The sequence below is a fragment of the Lutra lutra genome, chromosome 14, assembly GCF_902655055.1.
Source record: "Lutra lutra chromosome 14, mLutLut1.2, whole genome shotgun sequence".
In the NCBI taxonomy this organism is placed as follows: domain Eukaryota; kingdom Metazoa; phylum Chordata; class Mammalia; order Carnivora; family Mustelidae; genus Lutra; species Lutra lutra.
In genome coordinates, this window is record NC_062291.1 from 86239199 (window position 1) to 86259198 (window position 20000).

General features: G+C 56.2%; 1 protein-coding gene across 14 annotated transcripts in view; it reads right to left on the reverse strand.

Annotated features, from left to right (window-relative positions):
• The window catches only part of EBF3 (EBF transcription factor 3), a 119431-nt gene that overhangs the window by 11380 nt on the left and 88051 nt on the right, over positions 1-20000 (reverse strand). For all 14 annotated transcript variants that reach the window (XM_047702820.1, XM_047702817.1, XM_047702813.1 and 11 more), the window contains exons 10-11: positions 19600-19726; positions 1530-1618 (exon numbers count right to left, since the gene is read on the reverse strand). In XM_047702820.1, coding sequence (XP_047558776.1) covers positions 1530-1618; positions 19600-19726 — 216 coding nt within the window. The remainder of the gene's footprint in view (positions 1-1529; positions 1619-19599; positions 19727-20000) is intronic.

Genomic DNA, 20000 nt, shown 5'->3' on the forward strand with positions numbered 1-20000 from the left:
AGAAAGTCCTCAGTCCCCAGGGAGGCAGAAGGCTTCCCCCTCCCTGGGGTCTGGCAGCCTTCCCAAGAGCCCTGTCCAGCCACCAGCTGTACTGGGGGGCACAAGCCAGGCTGGGCAGGGTGGAAGGGTAGACGGGTGGCTCAGAGGAGGCTAGCTACTGGCCAGCGAGGGCCTCACGGGCACTCGGTCACCTGTGGTGCTACCACCAGCTGACGAAGCCCTGAAGTGCCGTACAGTAGGTCCTGTGGCGTTGGGGAGGGGGACTTGGCCTGGGCCGCTCCCCACCCCGCCCCACCCAGAGGGCACCTGCTGGGTTGGGGGGGCTTTCCCGGAGTTCGCCCAGCCTCCAGCTCAGTGCTTCCCCAGGCCTAGGGCCTGTCGAGGGCATGCGGCCTTTCTGCAAATGGGGGTGGTCAAGCCTGGCAGCTAACCCAGGGCAAAGCCATCGCCAGCTTGAGGCTGGCAGCAGAGCCCTCTGGGTAGCCACGCGGCGGGCCTGGGGAGCCGCTGGTTCTTCGGGAACGCACCCTCAGGAACAAAACCCCTCTAGGAACTGCTCTGCATTTGAAAAACATCTTTGCCCGACTCCCGTGATTCTAACAACGGATAGCTGACATCCGTCGCTAACATGTTCACAAATTAAAAAGGAGCCTAATGATATTGCTTTATGTTCACGCTGAGCATTAAAAAGGTAATGTCTAAAAGGTTTTATTGTGTTAATAAAACTCAGAGGTGGTCAAGACTTGGGCGCACACAGGGACGGAATGTAAAATAATCAGTCATAATGTTATGACTTCATTTTTCATTTTGTGTTTGCAACTCTGCCTTGAAAATCAGAGATGGCTTCTAAAGAGAGAGAGAGACAAAATTATATCAAAGGAGAGGGAAAATTATAAGCCTGACTTATCTTTAATGTTACACATCAAAATGAAATTCCTGTGATACGTGGCGTGTGCACAAACAACATGGGCAGCTTTTGTCTTTGTTGAATTTAAATGAAAAGTCCCCCTAGATATTAATATGTGGACTTCATTTGTTAGCCTGCTAAGTCAGGGACTTATAACAAAAGCTTTGTAAACAAAAGATTAAACTGAATCGAGCTTTAGAAAATGAAAGGAAAACAAGAGTCAAGTAATCACAGATCAGTCTGGGGCTGCTTAGATTGAAATCAGCGCGGGCTACTGGAGTGGAAAATGTTTAATTGAACTATTTCATTACGCGGAAGTTTATGTCCCCCTTGCAGAATCCAAAATATTTGTATCAGAAAAGCCTGTCTTTTCCCCCTCCAAATAGATGGAGAGGAGACGCGAGACCGGCGACCGCGGCGGGCCCCCTTCCCTCACCCTTCGCCTGCCTCGGACGGGCCGGGGCACGGGCCGGGGTCGGCCCCCCACACCTGCTGCCGGCCTTGCCGTGGGGGCGGGGCCCAGGGCACCTGGGAGCCCCCCTTCCCAGAGCACCTGCTGCCCCCAAACCGGAACCGGCCCGGTGGCGGACCCGAGCAGGGCGCCACTTGCTCTTTTACTAACCTTGGGTAACCTTTCGGGATCACCCGGGTGTCTCGGGATCACTTTCTGCAACCTCTGAAAGCCGTAATCTATGGTTGGTTCATTAAGGGCTGTAACAGGACACAGAAATGTAGGTCAGGTTAATTACTTTTATGTCATCCACTACTCATTTATTGCACGCTTACAAATAAACGTGTGACTCTCCCTTCCCGGCGCGCTCGGAGGCCAGCACCCACCCCCCACCCCCCGAACACTCACTCCGTCTCAAGGAATGGATTTCCCCCCTCTCTTTTGCACGTAAAAGCAATGATTATTTCTAATCTATAATTAGACGGGAAGAAAGTCAAAGGGTTACTCCATCTATTGCAGGAACAGCTGTGCGGGCAGAAAGTTGCAAGTCTTGGGGCCGTATATAGCAATCACCACTGTCATGATCACTGTCTACATCACACGGTGCTTTCCACCCTGGCCAGGGATTTATGGGAAACTGGCAATTATGACATATGTCCGGCTATTGCTAGGTTCAGATTTATCCCTGTGGTCCTCTTCTGTCTAGCATACTGCCTGAGCACAAACCAGGCAGGAGGAGCACTTATGCTTGCAAAGCTTTAATAATCTGTGAATGGCTGACTACAAACTGATGTAGAGCGCTATCATTCCACCAGCCTCACGGAATTGCCGGCCACAAATAGTAATTAATCTTTTTATCCCTCAAATTGTAATTTTGACTATGAACTGTGCGCAGCCATAAATCAGCGGCCCGCGCGCTGTATACAGTGCATGAATCACGGCTGGGACTCCGTCCGACCGCACACTCTGTGTTTAACAAGCTTTATAAGGAGCCATTGGGCTTTATTATGGCTCTGCCTGACTCCAACAAAAACTAAGCCCGGAGGCCCGGGGACGTGAGTTAAGATGAAAATACTTATTAGAGTACATTACTTCTTGATGTAGATATCGTTTTCCGTGGAGTAACGCCACGGAGCGTGGCACGACATAAATCAGGGGGTTTTCGGAGACTAATAGGACCTGCCGCCATCTATTCATTACGCAGTCTCCAATTTGGGCCATCACTCATTAGTCAGCACGTAATTTGATGATTAACAGCACCGACTCAGCAGGTCTGCAAGCATGCGGGGAGCACAAAGGCGCTGGTTTCGAGGAACGAGGTTAGAGGCGCTCTCTGGAAGCGCTCTCTGAAATAACTGGTCACCGCTTCTCCACGAGCGCCCGTGTCAACCCCCGTGGCGGGTCCCAGGCGCGGCAGGGCAGGAAGCCTCGCGTGCACATGCTGGATAACATGCCCGTGAGCTGAGGGCCACAATGCGATCTGACATTCCATCATACATCCCGGAGACAAAGGTCCGCACAGGAATGTGAAGTAAGACATTTTCTTGTTAATAAAGCATTGATCCGACGTATTGATTTTACATGACATGGCTTTGGCTGCGATTCTGCCCTCCTTTTTCTTTGCAAATAGTAAAGCTCTTCAGAATGCCTCGGCGTGTGTGACACGGCAAAATTCCTAACTCTCTGTGATGTAAATTCTATATGTGTAAAACCACTTCATAATCAAACCATTAATCATCAGAAGCTGTCAGCGTTGACTTGGGGGACAATTTGTCATGTCTCTGCCCGGGCCAGGACAAGGGTGTCACGGCAAAAGTGCAGCACGGCCACCGGGCCGATGGGCCTCACCCAGCGACTTGACCCAAAAAGGATTAGATAAAGTATTACATTTCTTGATGAGGGAACAAAAAGGGTGCCCACTGTGCATTTCTAACGTGTCAGGGTTTCTCCTCTCTCCCAGCTAATCACCATGACTGTTTGACTTAATGAATCGGCCTGATGAAAGGTGATCAGAAAAGATAGATGGGCGGCCACTATTGATTTCATGCAAATGGCCCTGACAGGTGATGGGCACGTTAATGCAAGCTTTCAGAAGCTTTATGACTTGTAATAACCATACACTCTCATTCTGGAGAGACATTTTCCAATGTTTCAGTTGAATTGATCATTCTCCTTCTAGGCCCGCGACGATTCTAAAGCGCTGTAAGCACGAGGCTACCTTTCACCTCCTGCCGCGGGCCGAGTCGCTCCCATCTCGCGCTCCGCCAAGAGCAAGCGGGGCGCGCCCCCGGACGCTCTTGAAAGAGGCCCTGCCGCTGTGCCCCTGGCGGATCCCCACCACCCCCTCACCCCCCCCAGGCCAGGCCGGGCCCCACAAAGGGCTGGGGCGGGGTAGGCGCCGCAGGGGCAGCCTGAAATCCCACCCGGGGTCGCCGGGCTCCGCTCCCGGACACCCGAGGAATTTAACATGGGAAGAATTAGAAAAAATGGCCCTTGTCTTCCGACTGCGGGAGGAGTGGCCCACGCTCGCGGTTCGCGGAGGCTTCCGAGAGCCCGTGGTGGCTTCAGAACAGTCGCCCTCCTCGGGGCCTTCCGAGCGCCACCCCGCCCCGGAGCCCGGCACAGGGCACCTGGCGGGCCCGGGAGCCGTGCAGACGTCCCCGGCAAATGCTGCGCGTGGAGGAGAAAGCGCAGGGCCCCGCGCGCACCCCGCAGCCGTCGGCTCGCCGAGTGGACGGGCGAGGGCCCAGCTGAGCCAGGGCAAGGCTCCGGCACGTCCAGTCACAGAGCACCGAGCCAGGCCAATCAATACCACTTTCCTGTTTCAGAACTGGGTAATTATGAGGGGGAGAGATTGCCTGACCTTTCACCTGCACTGCATTACTTTGCTGATATTAAGATAAATTGCCTGATTTTGGGTAAACATATGCTGCAATTCAAACTGTCAGCACTGGTTTGCTCAGGAATAATTTGTATTGATCTCCCGGCTTCTTCCCAATTTTGCTTACTGACCTCGTGGATAATTAGAGAAGGAGCCTTGGGTGAGCTCAAGTCGGGGATGAGGAAGAAATATGAAGAAGAATAAAGCAAATTTGTTTTATGTTAATATTTGTGGGTCCTCCTGCCGCCCTCACATCTGTCAGCATCGGGAGAGCCGTAAATTAATGTACTTGGTTCCTGAGCAATTTATTCCGAGGAATAATGTAGCAGCTTGCTTAGTGTCTGAACATGTGTCACTGGGTTAAATTAATTTAAACTCTGCCTTAAACACAACAAAAACAAATGTTATTTTCTGCTAAAGGGGAAAAAAAAAAAAAAACAAGACATTCCTCAAAACGCGTTCTAAGCTTCCAACTTACCACGCAGGGGTCTGCGCGTCTGCGTCGGAGACGGTGAGTTTCGTAATAAACCGCCTCCCCACCCCCCGGAAGTAATTAGTGCCCATTATTGTTCCGAATTCAAATCTTGCTATGGTGGGCCGCTGCGTATAAAAGAGATGGATGTATGCACAAAATTATATCATTTAAGATATGTCAGATTATAAGGCTGTTGTATCAAAAGTCATAAAACAAATCTCCCTTGTGAAATATCTCTTTATTAACCGTGCCATAAGATATTAACATTCCTCATTTAGTGGAGGGCCTTTTATCTGTTTCAAATACATTATTCGTCCTTTTAGAGATAAACTGTATTAATATCCATTTGAGTAGGCTACCGCGGCCTAATGCATAGTAATTTTTGTTGGAGAGCTTTTATTTTAGAATAAGAAAATTACACAGCAATAAAACCTGAATGAATCAGAAGCTAGAATAGCCGGGAATCACATTCCATGCCAAATGGGGCAAGCAATCAGGCAGCCTGTAGAAGCCAGATATCCGGCTCTCATACACAGGCCAGCATCCAGCGCGGGCCATACACACGGAGCCGGACACGGCCACAGACAGCCCGGGACTCCTCCACACCGCAGCAGCCTACAGCGCGGGGCAGATACATATTTAAATATATCAGAATGTACCAGAGTTAATCTCGTTACTTCACATGCATTAACGTCCTAACAGAAGCAGCATTCTAAATATTTAAGTCATGCCCACGTATTGGGGGATTAATCATAGCGCAACTGCTAAAACGTTAAACGGTCTGTGATGTCAGTTTAGGTCGGGACCGCCAGAGCGCATGTGGTGGCAGAGTGCGGCAGCGGGTCCCAGGCCACACCTGCAGCCGCCACAACCCCGACCGACCGGCCCGCTGCGATCAGATCCATGCCGACCGGTCCACATCAGCGGGCTTTTCTTGCCCGGGACATCCACGGTCCAGTGTTCGTTGTGATGGCCTCATAGAGCCATCCAGCCCTGCCCTGAGGTCTGTGTTCATCTCTAATCCCCTCAAAATGTGTATGATCATCTTGTTAGGCTCAAACAGCATGTCCATGAGGGTATGATCCTGCTCAGTTAAGCAAGGGGATGTGCCCAGGGCCTCAGAGCTGATCACACACCAGCAAAACCGCAGCCTGGAGAACATGGATATTTGGGGCCAGTGGTGTTTTCCTACAAAGAGCAGCTCCAGGAAAGAGACCGTCTTAAGTCCAGTCTGTTACCTGACATTTATTAAGCAGCTACTATGTGCAGCGGGGCGGGGGGCCTCGGCTGTGGGAAAGCTGCCCTCGAGGGCTCCACGGAGCGGCACCCGTGAGCAAAGGCCACCCCTCGGTGGCGGTGGTGGTGGCGGTGTGGTGGGCTGTCTGCCCAGGGCACAGGGGTCCTGTCCCTGCCCCCTTGGCTGGCGGTACCCTGCCTGCTCCCAGAGACTGGGCTGCAGCAGGAGGGAGGGAGGGATCGGGGTCACAGAGCTCCCCTGTGGTGGCCACCTCCTGCCCAGCCCCGCCGGGGAGACCGGGGGACAGACCCAGCATGCACCCCAGACTAAGTGCTCTTCCAGCCACGCTCCTGGTTTTCAAAGCAGCGGGCCTTCCGCGCTCCCTGGGGGCACTCGCAGGTAGGAAACGCGCCGCCTTCTGCGTCGCCTCTCTATGGTTTAAGGGGAAGCCTGGCAAGCTCAGAAAGGTAGAGCGAGTTTTAGGTTTAGCACAAACGATCCTGCTGCCTGAAAAACCTGCCCACGACAATCAAAACAGGAAGGCATTCATTTGCTTCATTCCAGCTGCTGGTTGGGGCTATTAAATGAGTTCCAGTTTCATTTCAATAATGACCATCTTCCTGTAACTTCCCAATCCTGCATTTGTCATCGTGCAGTCATTTTCCCGCTACAAACAGATCCTCATAATGAGGCAGTTTTTCACATTAGCAGCATAACTACATAATAACATCTGCAGTTCCTTTTCCGAGGGACGAGAGCGCGCTTCGATGAAGGCAACGGGGACTGTTAAGTAAGATCGAGTGCATTTCACTACCAGGACCCCCAGACCCTGCTCCGACAGACCGCAAGCCTTCAGTGTGCCTGAATGAACACAGGTTGTAATGTGTAAAAATTAAATAAAGTAAAATTAAATTGCTCAATACAAAGACATCCCTCTAGAGGGTGTTAGTGATTTCAGTGACAAAGTGCTATTTGCTGACAAGTAGTTTACACATTAACCAGCTGAATCCAAGGGGGGAAAATGCCAATAGCAATTATATCACCTTGAGGTTATTAAATGTCCCACTGATAAGTAACTAGGTGAACTTGACCAGGTGATAAACACTGCTGTGAGGAAATGATCGCACAGTGAAGAATGTTTCTCTGTCCTGCTGTTTCTCCAGATAGCTTTTCTTTCAAAAATGACTGTATAAAAAGTTGCATTAAAAATGTGTGGCCGCTGAGGACAAAACTGGGTACTTGGCTCCCCACCAGTACCTCACGCCCCGCCGGCCCCTACCCCACGCTGCCATCACTCCACCTCCAAAACGTCACGCCACGTCTGCAAAGGCCTGTTTTCTCTCCCTTTTTTAGGCGTTAAAATGACGCTAAGTTCTCCACTTCATCATCAACTGTCTCCTCCAAGTGCATTTCATCTATAAGAAATTCAGATGCTCGGGAAATTAAAATTTCAAAGATCTGCTGCAAAAAAAAATCAATGGGGCGAGATCAATGCTCATAGAAATTTCATGAACTTTGAACTGATCTGGGATGATGATGAGAGCTGCCTGGAGTTTCAGGCGGCCGACGGCTCCGGTGCGGACGGACAGCGGCCGGTGCGGCAGAGAGGAGGGCCGCGGTGCGGATGGGTTTTCGCTTTCATATTTTGTCCGACAAAAAAATTAATTTTTAGTCTATTTCAGTAACAAGCAAAAATAGAAAAAAAAATCTGCCTTCCCGATGCAACGTGTAGTACCCCCACTTCTTAAGAACACCTAATGCTTCGCACGTTAACGCGCCTACGAAATGAAATCGGTTCCCTTTGCAGCCGATTGCAGGTGCAAATTAATATTGTAAAATGAAGATCAATACACAGACAGGGCCAGATCAATACCGGCTAAATTATTGCTGCATTTTCCTCCTCATTCAAGATGAGTTGTGTTTTCCTCTCAAAGTCAATACTTTGCAGCTTTTCTCATTAATTTCTCAATAAATTTGGCAATGAATTTCAATCACAGAACTCAGCAGGCTGAGCCAGGCATTGTGGTGTGCCTGGGAAACACAAAGGCCACGGCAGCCGTGCCTCACTCACCGGGGGTGCTGGCCCCAAGAGCCACCCACCCCCGACCCCAGCCCGGCCCCCGGGGTGGGAGCAAATGCAAAGACTCCGGGTCACACGTCACCGACGTGGGTGCCGAGCAGCTAACCCCGTGGTGCCCTCCCCGGCGTGACTTGGCTTTCCCAGCGTCCCCGCCGCCGGTAGGGGCAGCTCCGACCAGCCCGGGGTCAGCCTCCGGCTCGCGCAGCCGCTACCCCAGCAGCCCCTCCAACCCACCCGCTGAAGGGTATTCCAGGAAAGGAGACTTCTAAGGATGGGAAAAGTGCCCCACTTGACTTCTAATTGGAAGTCAGGTGCCTCCTCATTGGAGCGGGGAACGTGTTCTGGTATTCACGCCGACAGCCCAAGCCGGCCTGTGCACAGGGACCCGCTCCCATTCACCGGCGCCTGGCAGTGGATGGCGGCATTGTGATGTGACACCAAATGCAGAAAAGGGGACAGCTCCTCTTCCTTGTTCCCAAAATAACACCCGTGCTGACAACGTCTGGATTGCGTTCAAACCATTCTGTTTACATCCCTCAAAGAATGCGCAGGATCCCAGCTTTTGTAGTCGTGTGGGAACGGCACCTACCCAGCCCAGCCCGCGGCGGAAGAAACCCTGGTCCCATGGCCTATGGGCAGCTCTCACTCCTCGGGTGGCTTTCTGTCCCCAGGGACAGGGAGCCGGGAGCCGGGCCCCCGCGGTGGCGGCTCTGGGTGGGGAAGGGGTGCTGTCCTGTGAGCCCCTCCTCCCCCGACCAAGGCTGTTCTGATGCGCCTGAGCGCCCTGTGCGCGTGCAAGGCCAGCAGTGAAAGCCTCCTGCACGCGAGGGCTCGCCACGACCCGTCCTCCTGTCCTTAAGAAAGAAAAATCCAGTGTCCTGGTGCTGCTAACCCTCTTAGAGAGGCTTTTTCCAGGAAAGGGTCTTAAAACCCAAAGAGGCAACATAACGCTCTGTGGAGAACCATCCCGGCAATGGATTTGCACACTTTAAAGCAGCGTAAAATGTCCGTGCAGACGGAAGCTGAAGAATGACCTGCCGCGGGCTACCCCCTCTCGGGCCTGAGGGGCACCCGCAGCGAAGGACCCCGCCCCAGGTTCCGGCCACCCCGAGGACCCACGCGCCCACCCACCCACTGCGGGCCGTCCTCCTCCCGGGAGGCAGGGCCGTCCCCCGTGTCACCGTGCCTGCCCCACTCCACACAAGTGCACCAAGCTGCTCAGAGACATAGGCCTGTGGGGCTTCCTGAAGAGAAGACCTGCGGGCAAGGATCACACCACTTTGGACTCCAAGAAGCCACAGTGAATGGAACGCTGCACCTGTCCACTCAAAAACGTGTTCCCGAGCATGTCGCAGCAGTGTCCCCCGTGACGCCCCAGCATCTGCGTGCTGAGGTCTCTCCGAACAGAGGAACGGCACTGAGTCACGCAAAGGAACGATGCCCTGAGACGACCCCGCACGTGGCCTCCGACACAGGACGCGGAGGGAAAGACGCGGGTCCCCATGAGATGCCAGGAGCAGGTGAAATGCCTAGCGGGAGGTAGAAGGGGTGCCTGGGAGCCACGGGTGCAGGGAGAGGGCGGGAGGAGCCAGAAGCGAGCACAGAGGCGCACGCGCTTCCTCCCGGTGTGATTAAGCGGTCACTCTCATGAGTGCACCACAGCCCGCGTACCGGACAGTGTGCGGGACTCTGTGAACCACAGCTGCACAAACATGTGGATTTTAAACGAAGCAGGCATTGCTGATGGGGGTTAGAACACGCACTCCGGGGGCGCCTGGGTGGCTCAGTGGGTTAAGCCGCTGCCTTTGGCTCAGGTCATGATCCCAGGTCCTGGGTTCGAGCCCCACATCGGGCTTTCTGCTCAGCAGGGAGCCTGCTTCCTCCTCTCTCTCTGCCTGCCTCTCTGCTTACTTGTGATTTCTCTCTGTCAAATAAATAAATAAAATCTTTAAAAAAAAAAAAAAAAAAAGAACACGCACTCCGGCTACCCCACGGAGGGAAACCGCTCCCGCGCTCCGAGCGCGCCGGCCCCACGCAGGCTTCCGCGCCTGCGAGAAGGAGAGAGGCCCATGCCCGAGCACGGCAGCCGCGGTGTGGGGACAGCGCGGGGACCGCACAGGGACGGCGCGGGGATGGCACGGGGCGGAGGGCCGGCCTCCCACTCGGAGCGGCACGTGGCTTCCCAGCACCACCGCCTCTGCTGTCTCCACGCAGACTCTCGACCTCCTGGTTTTCCGGGACAGGAATGTTCTAAGGCAAAGTCTTTAAAGACCTCACCGGGGTGAACGTAAATCCTGCACTCCCCCAGCCACGGTCCTCGAACGCGGGATTCTGGGTCTGGGCTCACGCAGGACCGCGCTGTGTCCGCAAAAGAGGCCCCGCTGTACTGGGATCAGAAGCGCTCTGTGGCCTCACGAGGACTCCCTGCCACCCTGGTCCTGGCCGCCTGGCCCCTCCCCCACAGCGTCTCTGCCGGAGGTCTCCCGCCTGAAAGACCCACCGTCCCTCCGCTGTCCCTTCTCTCGTAGAACTCAGCACCTTTCCGGAGTTCACTTCTTCTCTACATCCTGTTCATTCCCATGAGCCTCGGAGTCCCCGGGATCGTACATGCGGCGCCGTTTGCCGAGAGCTGCCCGGAGCAGGCATCAGGCTGCTGGGAAGAAGGCGCAGCTCCTCCTCTGGTGAGGGCCCCCCTGCCCAGGGCCGCCCGGCCCCGTCACCTCTCAGAGCAGCTGCTTCCCTCCTCCTCTCCAGCGCCTGCGGTGCCGGAGCGAGTACCTGCCGCAGGCGGGCGCCGGGGACCCCTGGACGCTTCCGGACACCGAGCACAGGGCCCGGATCACGCTGACGGGAAGCTTCAGCGTCACACCCCGGGACGACAAGTTCACCTTCCTCGTCAATCCCGTCGGGGACATCTTCCGAGGGCAGAGGACAGGAGTGATGCGAGTGGCTGCAGGGTTCTTGGCCGGTGAAGAGCAGGGGTGCGTGTGGATGGGTGGGCGCAGGGCTCGGGCACGACAGGCATTCACCACCACGGCGCTGGACAAAGCCCACGTGACACGGGGCTCGGTCGCGGAGGCTGTGACGACAGACCATCTGCGGGAGCTCCCCACGGCAGGGAGCCGCGCGACGCTCCAGCCCCACACCTTGCGCACGTGTCCCTTGCCTTCGTGGCATTTAAATGAATCACCGCTGAATTGACCTCCATTGTCACTGGTGACAAGCACACGCGGCCGTTTACAGGCTTTAGCTGGGGACACCCGGGGGTCCGATGCCAAGCTCGGGCGAAGCGTTCGTCTACCACCCCCGTTGTGAAGGTCCTGCTCCCACAGAAGTGCCGCAGCGGCTCCCTTGGCCTGGACGCCTGTCCGTCAGCCCAGCACCACGGTGCCTGGAAGCTCCCGTGGGAGGTTTCCAGACTGGGGACGTGTCCCTTAGGAAAAGCATGAGCTGGTCTCCAACGCCAGCGCTGGAGTGATTTCTGTGGTAAAGCCTCTGGCTGCCACCAGCGCCCGGCGCCCGGAGTCACAAGAACGGGGAGGACGATTGCGCATCGCAGGCCTCCAGCCCCTCCCCCCACCGGCCACTGTCCATGGGGCTGCAACAGGGAGGGCCAAGGGGCATCCAGCCAAGGGCCTCCTCCTGGGAGAATAAGGGATGACAAGATGGAGAAGGAATCCAGCAGAATCCCCCACATCCAACTGCCTTGGTGCCCTGACCTGGGTCCTCGAGGGTCCTGGATGCTCTCAGAGGGGGACAGGGCCCAGCCCCTGGGGCCCGCGTGGTCAGTCGGACCTCCGTGTGTGGGAGATGTCAGGAAGGCCCGCCTCATGAGGACAGGGAAGGGGGCCATCCGCCTAGAGAAGAGTCACACCACCACCAGGCTGCCCCTGAAAGGAACTTTCTCCAAAGATTTACAGCAACGCTCACCACGGTCTGCAGCGGCCGGCTGTCTCCACGGCAGGTTCTGTATGTAAAATTTAACACGGTCCGTGGTGAGCCTTCCTCGAGCACACGCGCTGTCACACACGCCCTCGGGCTCCTTGTGGAGCCCAGTTATTCCACAGGCTCAGCAAGAGCATCCGCAAACGTCTGTTTTGGTGGGTAGGGGCAGAGCAAACAGCCCGCGTCACTAACAGATTTCCATTTTGTTGGAAAAACCATTCTACAAAAGGAATTACTCAGTTTGCGTTTTCTACCATGAATTAAAAAGGCCCAACTGGTGTGGATGATAATTTTTTAAAAGTACCTTGTCTCGGGCTGAGCTTCTGGGATCCGAGTCTCCACGCGGAACAAGTGTGTACGGACAGGTCTGCAGACCTTCCCCCCGCTGAAGCCGAGGGAGGCCCTGAGCCGCAGTAGCCTCCCTGTCCCCGCGCCCGGCACTCCCTGCCAGCCTCCAGCCCGCCCACCCCCCGCCCCGTGCCCGATGTCCAGCCGCTCTGGCCAGGCAGGAGGAGCCCGTGGCTCCCCGAATGTGCTGAGCCGGAAAGAAAATACAAATTAACAGTAGCGTGTGTTCTGCTGCTTCCTGGGCCACTGCGTGACCGAGTCCTTCTCTTGAGCGTGAAAAGGTCGGCACTGCTCCACGCCCGGCTCCCACTGACCCGCCTGTTCTGACACCGCCCTTGGTCTTCACCGTCGAACTCGTGGTTTTCGCCAGCGTGGCTTGTGTGACCTTATTTTACCTCTGATTTCTGCTTTACTCTGCTCTTGGGTGGATTGTGGTCACTTTGTTGTGCTTCTACCTGGCGGTCCCCGTGGTCCCCGCCCCGGTACCCTTCCTGAGCTGTTTCTAGAAGTGTGACCAGCATCCTTGCTGTCCAGAGACTCGAATGAAACCACCGCTAGAGGTTCCATCAGGTCCCATGAGTCCCCTCCCCAGGACCCCCGGGTGGGCGGGGGAGCAGGACCAGGGACCCCGCTGGTGCAGGGGGCCGGGCATGCGGAGGGGGCCGGGCATGCGGAGGGGGCCAGGCCTGCCGCCTCCACCCGTCCATGTCTCGACAATCACGGAGTGAAACCCGGATGACCCTTTTGTCCTTTGGGGAAGATAAATGGCCTTCTCCTCTCTGTGACATTTTGTCGGGTTTGGTGCCGGAGAGTCAATACCTTCACCTTGACACGGAAACTTTGTGATTTATCAGTCGGCTTCCCCTCCCGGGTAAGCGCGGCCCCAGAAAGTGCAGCCAATCGGGGCGCCGGGAGCTGACTTTGGCCACAGCCACTCGGAAAACCACCACAACCCCTCCGATGACAGACAAATGTGTCTTGTTAGCAACTGCCCAAAAGCGCTTGACTTGTACTAATAACAAAAAGGCCATGCTGGTCACCGTGGGTCCAAAGACGGAGCACCCTGTCACCAGCCTGGTTGGGAAATTAGCAAATAATGTTCTTTTCCTTGATAAATGGGTGACAGCTCCCTCTCACCAATCATTTTTAACATTTTGATGCATGCCTATGATCCCACTGGAGAAGCAGAAAAGTTTACTGGCCCTCAATTTTCAGATGATGAATGGAAGTCTCTAAGTGTGCGATTTCTGTATGAGGTATAGTTCATTTTAAGCAATTCTAGTAAATGGGTGTCACTGATTAGGACAAATAGTCTACTTGTGCAATAGCACAAGCGGTGTGTCTCATTCTCCGGGCCTCCTACGAGACAGGAGAGAAGGGGACAGCCCTGACCCCAGGAGCCCTCCCAGCGCTGCTCCCGCGGAGGGCGCGCAGCCCAGTGTGCACACTCCCCACGCCGACCCGGCATGCCGGGTACATGAGCCGCTGGCAACCCCAGGTCACGCTGTACCGTGCTGAGGACACTGGGGGGCACTTCCCTTCCCCTGTGGCCCCGAGAGCCCTGCAAACAACCCCGGTGTGCACCCTGCCCCAGGCAACGGGCAACAGTCTGCCGTATCCCACCGACAGGTGAACGAACGTCGGATGCCATGGTGGGCTGGGTGAGGTCGAGTGAGGGGGTTGTCCCCGCTCTCCAGCTCTGGACAGGTCTGCACACACCCTGAGCTACACACACAGCCCCACATGCCGCTCCTCACAGAAAGCCAAAGGCCATTCCACCAGGGCCGCCGCCACCCATGATTCCCCTCCAACCGCTGAGGAGGAACTGTGACACCCACCCAGGGCGCTCACGGAGGGGAACAGACGGGGACCAGCCAAGACGCACAGGACCCCACCGGCCCGGGCAGGCCACTCGACAGGCCAGAAGCCTCCCCAAGCCCCAGGGCCTGTAATTACAGCATTTGTCTCTCCACCAGACCCACATACATGGTCAAAAATCTGTAACTCCGGTAATCAGGGGCTCACGTAGAAGAGAAAGCAGGAACACTTAGGGCAGGCACCATAAAAAATAGTACGATCTGGGGGCGCCTGGGTGGCTCAGTGGGTTAAGGCCTCTGCCTTCGGCTCAGGTCATGATCCCAGGGTCCTGGGATCGAGCCCTGCATCGGGCTCTCAGCTCTGCAGGGAGCCTGCTTCCTCCTCTCTCTCTCTCTGCCTGCCTCTCTGCCTACTTGTGATCTCTGTCTTTCAAATAAATAAATAAAATCTTTAAAAAAAAAAAATAGTACGATCTGTGCGGCGTGATTTGAAACCACTTGGGCTGTGGGTACAGGGAGTCTGTGGGCAGAGCGCCGGCCTGGGGGACGGCCAGGGGGTGCTGGCTGCGGTCGAAGGCGTTACTGACTGTGCAGTGTGTCACCGTGCCGTTGACAGAACCAGCTCCAAATGCACACAAACGATCTTTAAGACACTTCAGAGACATGAGTGCCTTTCAAGGGGGTGCTGGGAGGTGGGGTGAACGGGAGAAGCCTGCCAGAGGTGACTGGAGGCCCTCGGCGAGGAGACACTCCCCCTCCCTCCCCGCCAGCGCCAGGACAGCACCTGAGGACAGCACCGTCCCCACTTCGACACGTCGCCCACTTAAGGTACCATCTAACTTAAAAAAGAAAGCACATATACAGAAACACTGTATCAGAAAGAACACAGACTATTAGCCATTACTGGCTGAGTAATGATGTCACAAGCCGGAAACTGAACGCACGTCTTCATGCAGAAAACCATCGCTTTCACGTCCCCGTCAAGGAAACGCGGAGCAGACGCACGGAGTCGAGGCGCCGCTGCACACGCCGACTGCCGATGCCTTGGTTAGGAGGGGTTTGGCCGTTGGCAGGCAACATGTTGACTCCGGTACTTTGTGAGCATTTCTTTAAATGAGCAGAAGAGACCTCTCAGGTGAGGCCAGCCAAGCATTCAGGTGCAGGAGGTCAGCTGGGAGCGCCCCCCACCCCGGCTGCACCCTGGGTTCCTGTGGAATGATGCTGGAAGGCGAGCCACCGCCAACCGCCCCAGCTCTTCGTGGGACAGGAGAGCCTTCTGCCGTGTGGACACTGGGGGAAAACAGTGATACCCACACTGGTGCGGGGACGCCTCCCACCTGGAAACGTGTCTGTTAACTTGTTCTCGTTCTCACAGAATTCCAATTAGAAGCACACAGTTTCCAATTTGTCTTAATCGAGTAACACGGCGATGCCTATATTCTAATTAAAAAATAATTTCTTTCATTGCTCTTAACAGTTTGATGTGTTTCTCCTGGAGAAGTTGTACACGTGAACCTATCCAGTTTGCCCTTTACCATGAGTTTCTCAGGTAGGACGACTTGCCAGGGCTATTTTAATTATCATCAAACAAGCAAATGATATACTCTTAGACAAATATTAAAACAAGCATTGTGCTCAGTTATTAATTTGCACTATTCACTTTTAAATGTAGCAAATATCTCATTAATTTAATTTTAGGTGTCCACCCGTTTATATCGCATTTTACAGTCTAAAAGGCAATTTACTATTAACTGGCAATTACATACAGAGTGATTGTTAATTCTGCTCCTAAGTGCTAGCCGCTTGAAAATTGTTCTCTCTCTCTAATTTTTGACCTTCTTACAACAGGGGTGAGGCACTCTGGGAATACAAAGGACTAGTATGGAAGAGCCGGACATGTCATTTGTGACTCATTCTTTTAATTCACCGTGCTAATCAAGTGAACTGCCACTGCCTCCCAAGGTAATTGTGCCTTTATAGTAGTTGAAAGCAATGGCAGAAGGGTCTGGATGGATCTGCTCGGCCGACCTCCCCTTCCCAGGGCGGGGGCAGCAGAGAGTGCCCGCACCCACTCTGGGTTGACTAATCAGGTCTGGTTCTGAAAAATCTGGTGTTTCTCAGATCACTGTAAACAGATCATTTAGGCCTTTTGCCTCTGGCAGGCGGGCGGGGCGCCTCCTCTGCGCACAGGTCCATTATCCCAGGCCTGGCCGCCTCCGCCTGCCCTTGCCCGGGAAGGTTCCCTGCAAGGGTGTCCCGGCAGCCTCCGGGGCTGATGGGAGCCAGATGCCCAGGGGACAGCGCCCTCCCTGAAGGGGCTGCCCGCGCGGGGCCCTGACGTCCAGAAGGGCTGGCTCAGTTTTCAGTGGAAGCAGTGCAATTCCCCGTGATTGCTTCATTGTCCCCGTCAATTTCAGGGCAATGCAAATCAGACAGAAGCTTCCAGGTCAGACAGGTTATGACCCCACCTTTCCTCTGCTCCCTGAGAGTGTACGGGCCCCATATCCCTTACACAGCGTTTGAAATGTATATTCCCGTTAATGATTGGGGTGTGGGGGGAGGCAATAAATTAGCCTCCCGCTAGGAAAGGCTGAGCTCACTGAACGGCTTCACTGAAACGCCCATTTGTGGGAGAACTCTTGACAGAGGAAATCCCCCAACGCCTTGGGCAGCAGGGGCCCCACACCAGTGTCCTCAGAAGCCCAGTCTTGGGGTCCACAGCAGAAACGGAAGACAGCTTCAGGCTGACGGGCTCAGCAGGCCTTCACCCCAAGCAGGGAGGAGGGGAGCCCCCGGGGTGCTGGCATCCCGCACAGAGAGCCACCCCAACATCCAGCCAGCCCTGACCCCGGGAATGCCAGGCCCTGCTCACGTGAAACCCGCCCTCCCTCACTCAGTCCCTCCTGCGCTGGTTTCCAAAGCCCCGCAGCCATTAGCAGGCAGGGCTGTCTGGCCACTTTCAGCCATGCTCAGTGTAGTGCCCTAAACCAACCAGGACACTAGGTCCTGTGGCAGACATGGGAGCCCACACATCACATGGCTCATGAGCGGATAGCAAATGTCTCCTCCTTGGAAGGACTGGGGGCCCTGGTGGCCGTTACCCTGTCACAAAAGGTACCACTCACCGCATGCCCCCCAGGGCAGATGCATCCCTAAGTTCTCCCTGACTCCCACAAAACCCATGGGGGGAGGCCAAGGAGTGGGTGGGATGCAGTGGGGTCAGGAGGCCCAGGGTCCAGGTCCTCAGGCCAACACTGGGCAGAGCAGAGGCTCCCAGGGCGCAGCTCACAAGCCAGAGGCCCACGGGGCTGTCGTACCCCCCAACAGGAAGCACTGCGTGGGGTGTGGAGAGAGTGCAGGGGCATGACAACAGCTCACACACAAGGCTGGGCCCACAGCAGGTGCTGGAGGCCCCAGCGGGCACTGGATGGGACTCTGGCCGCTCCTCCCAGACACCGGCCCCACGGGGCTTGCTTGTTGGAGTCATATTGGGGCTCACTAGATGCCCACGTTTCAGAACCCCATTATGCATGGGACACACTGGGGGCCTCGCAAACTAGAAGAGCTGTCCTTCTCAATGTCTGGGTTTTGCCAGGAAGCCAAGAGCATCCGGACTGCAGGACAGGCCCAGGGACGGCCACCCAGAGCTCTATCGCTATGGGCGCTTCCCTTGGTTCCTGCACAGTCCTGGGCTCCTGGGAGCATGTACTGGTCCCACAGGAGAAAGTGGACCGCAGTATGGGCACCCCTCCCCCACCTTGACCACTTGGCAGGGTGCAGGGTTTTGGGACGACAGAGGAGGAAACTGCCCCCACCGAGGCAGGCAGGCAGCTGTGGGTCTGGCTGCCTCTGGGGACAACAGCCACGGCTCTCCAAAAGGACCCGCATCCAGCCACCCCCAGAGCTGACACTGGGCCTGCGGGAAGAGGTGTGGAGGAGTTTACATTTTGCCATTTTCTACCCACTCAACGCTTCCTACAAGGGGCAGTGGGTAGCCCCCTCCCTCCTCAAACTCTTAAGTGGAAGGCGCGGCTGCAGCCCCACAGCCGCCTGTCTGATGGACGGAGAGGCCCGCATCCCTGCGGGAGGCCAGACCTGCTCCAGGACCTCCTGTAGTCGCTGGCGACAGCATACAACCTGAGCCCAGGCTCCGGGCGTGGACGTCCCCCTCCTGCCCCCCTCACCGCGCGAACACATTGAGGCCACAACAGGAAAGAAGAAGCGCCCGTCCCCGTCCCCACGTGCTGTAGCGCCCGTCCCCGTCCCCACGTGGTGGAGCGCCCGTCCCCGTCCCCACGTGCTGTAGCGCCCGTCCCCGTCCCCACGTGGTGGAGCGCCCGTCCCCGTCCCCACGTGGTGGAGCGCCCGTCCCCGTCCCCACGTGGTGGAGCGCCCGTCCCCGTCCCCACGTGCTGTAGCGCCCGTCCCCGTCCCCGTCCCCACGTGCTGTAGCGCCCGTCCCCGTCCCCACGTGGTGGAGCGCCCGTCCCCGTCCCCACGTGGTGGAGCGCCCGTCCCCGTCCCCACGTGGTGGAGCGCCCGTCCCCGTCCCCACGTGGTGGAGCGCCCGTCCCCGTCCCCCACGTGCTGTAGCGCCCGTCCCCGTCCCCACGTGGTGTAGCGCCCGTCCCCGTCCCCACGTGGTGGAGCGCCCGTCCCCGTCCCCACGTGCTGTAGCGCCCGTCCCCGTCCCCACGTGCTGTAGCGCCCGTCCCCGTCCCCACGTGGTGGAGCAGGTCCTGTCCATCCGGACCAACGCTTCTCCAGAGCTTTCGCAGCTGGCTCAGACTGGAGACCCAAATGCAAAGACGCTTTGAGTTTATCAATGGCGTTTCCCAACAGCCACCTGGGACGGATCGTGTTAACTGAGCATCCACGTGGGCAGAGCACCATGTAGGACCCCCTAGGATAACAAACATGCCATCTAAGAGGTGACCCTTTTGGGTGACTCAAGTTTGAGGCCCTCGCAGAAAACGGGTCCTCTCTTAGAAACAGCAGAGGGCCCAGACAGACACCTGGCTTCACCAGCGGCCCATCCATGATAGCACGTGTGGCCTTGGGCACGTGCCTGGTGTGTCATCTCTGAGTCCCTGCGTGTGCAAGTGAGCGGCAGCACCGTGGGCAGCCACGCGGCGAGAGCACGGGCCAGGCACATGGGCAGCTGCCCAGCGGAGGCTAGGGCTGACTTGCTGACAAGCCGGCCGCCTCACTCCGAGGCTCGAAGGCAGAGGGCCACAGGTGCAGGGACAGGCCCCGGAGCTCACGGCCTGTGGGGGCTGCACCTGTCCTCAGCATCGCCAGCTCGGGCGAGAATGTGGAGACCCTGCACCCCACTGACCCAACCCTCGGGCCAAGGGGGCTTGGCCTGTCTGCACGGGAACCCCACCTGTGCAGATTGCACTGGAAGGAGGCACCCCCTCCCCCAACCTGGCCACCAAAGTCAGAAGCATGAACTCACCAGTGTAGACAAACCGCCCAGGAGCACCTTTACAGAACTGCTTGGACTTGTAGGACAGGGTGACTTCAACGACTCCAGGAATGTGCCGTGGCGGGGTCTGCACCCGGATGGCGTGGGGAGTGATAAGCTACAAAAACCACACGTGAACAGGCTTTCAGAGGCGCTGGCCAAGGAGGGCAGGCACTTGTCAGGGCGATACAATTACCAAAATGAGCACAAATTGGACCATGAGCCCGGAATGCTCCCTCTTAGCTGTCACCCAGAGACCGGGCCGACAGTGTTCTTTAAGAAAAGTATCTGCAAACCATCCCGGGTTTTACTTTGCAGGAAAGGCCACAGGGCATCATTCATATGAAAATTGCCACCATATGTCTCCTTAAACCTGCTTCTAGTAATTCTAG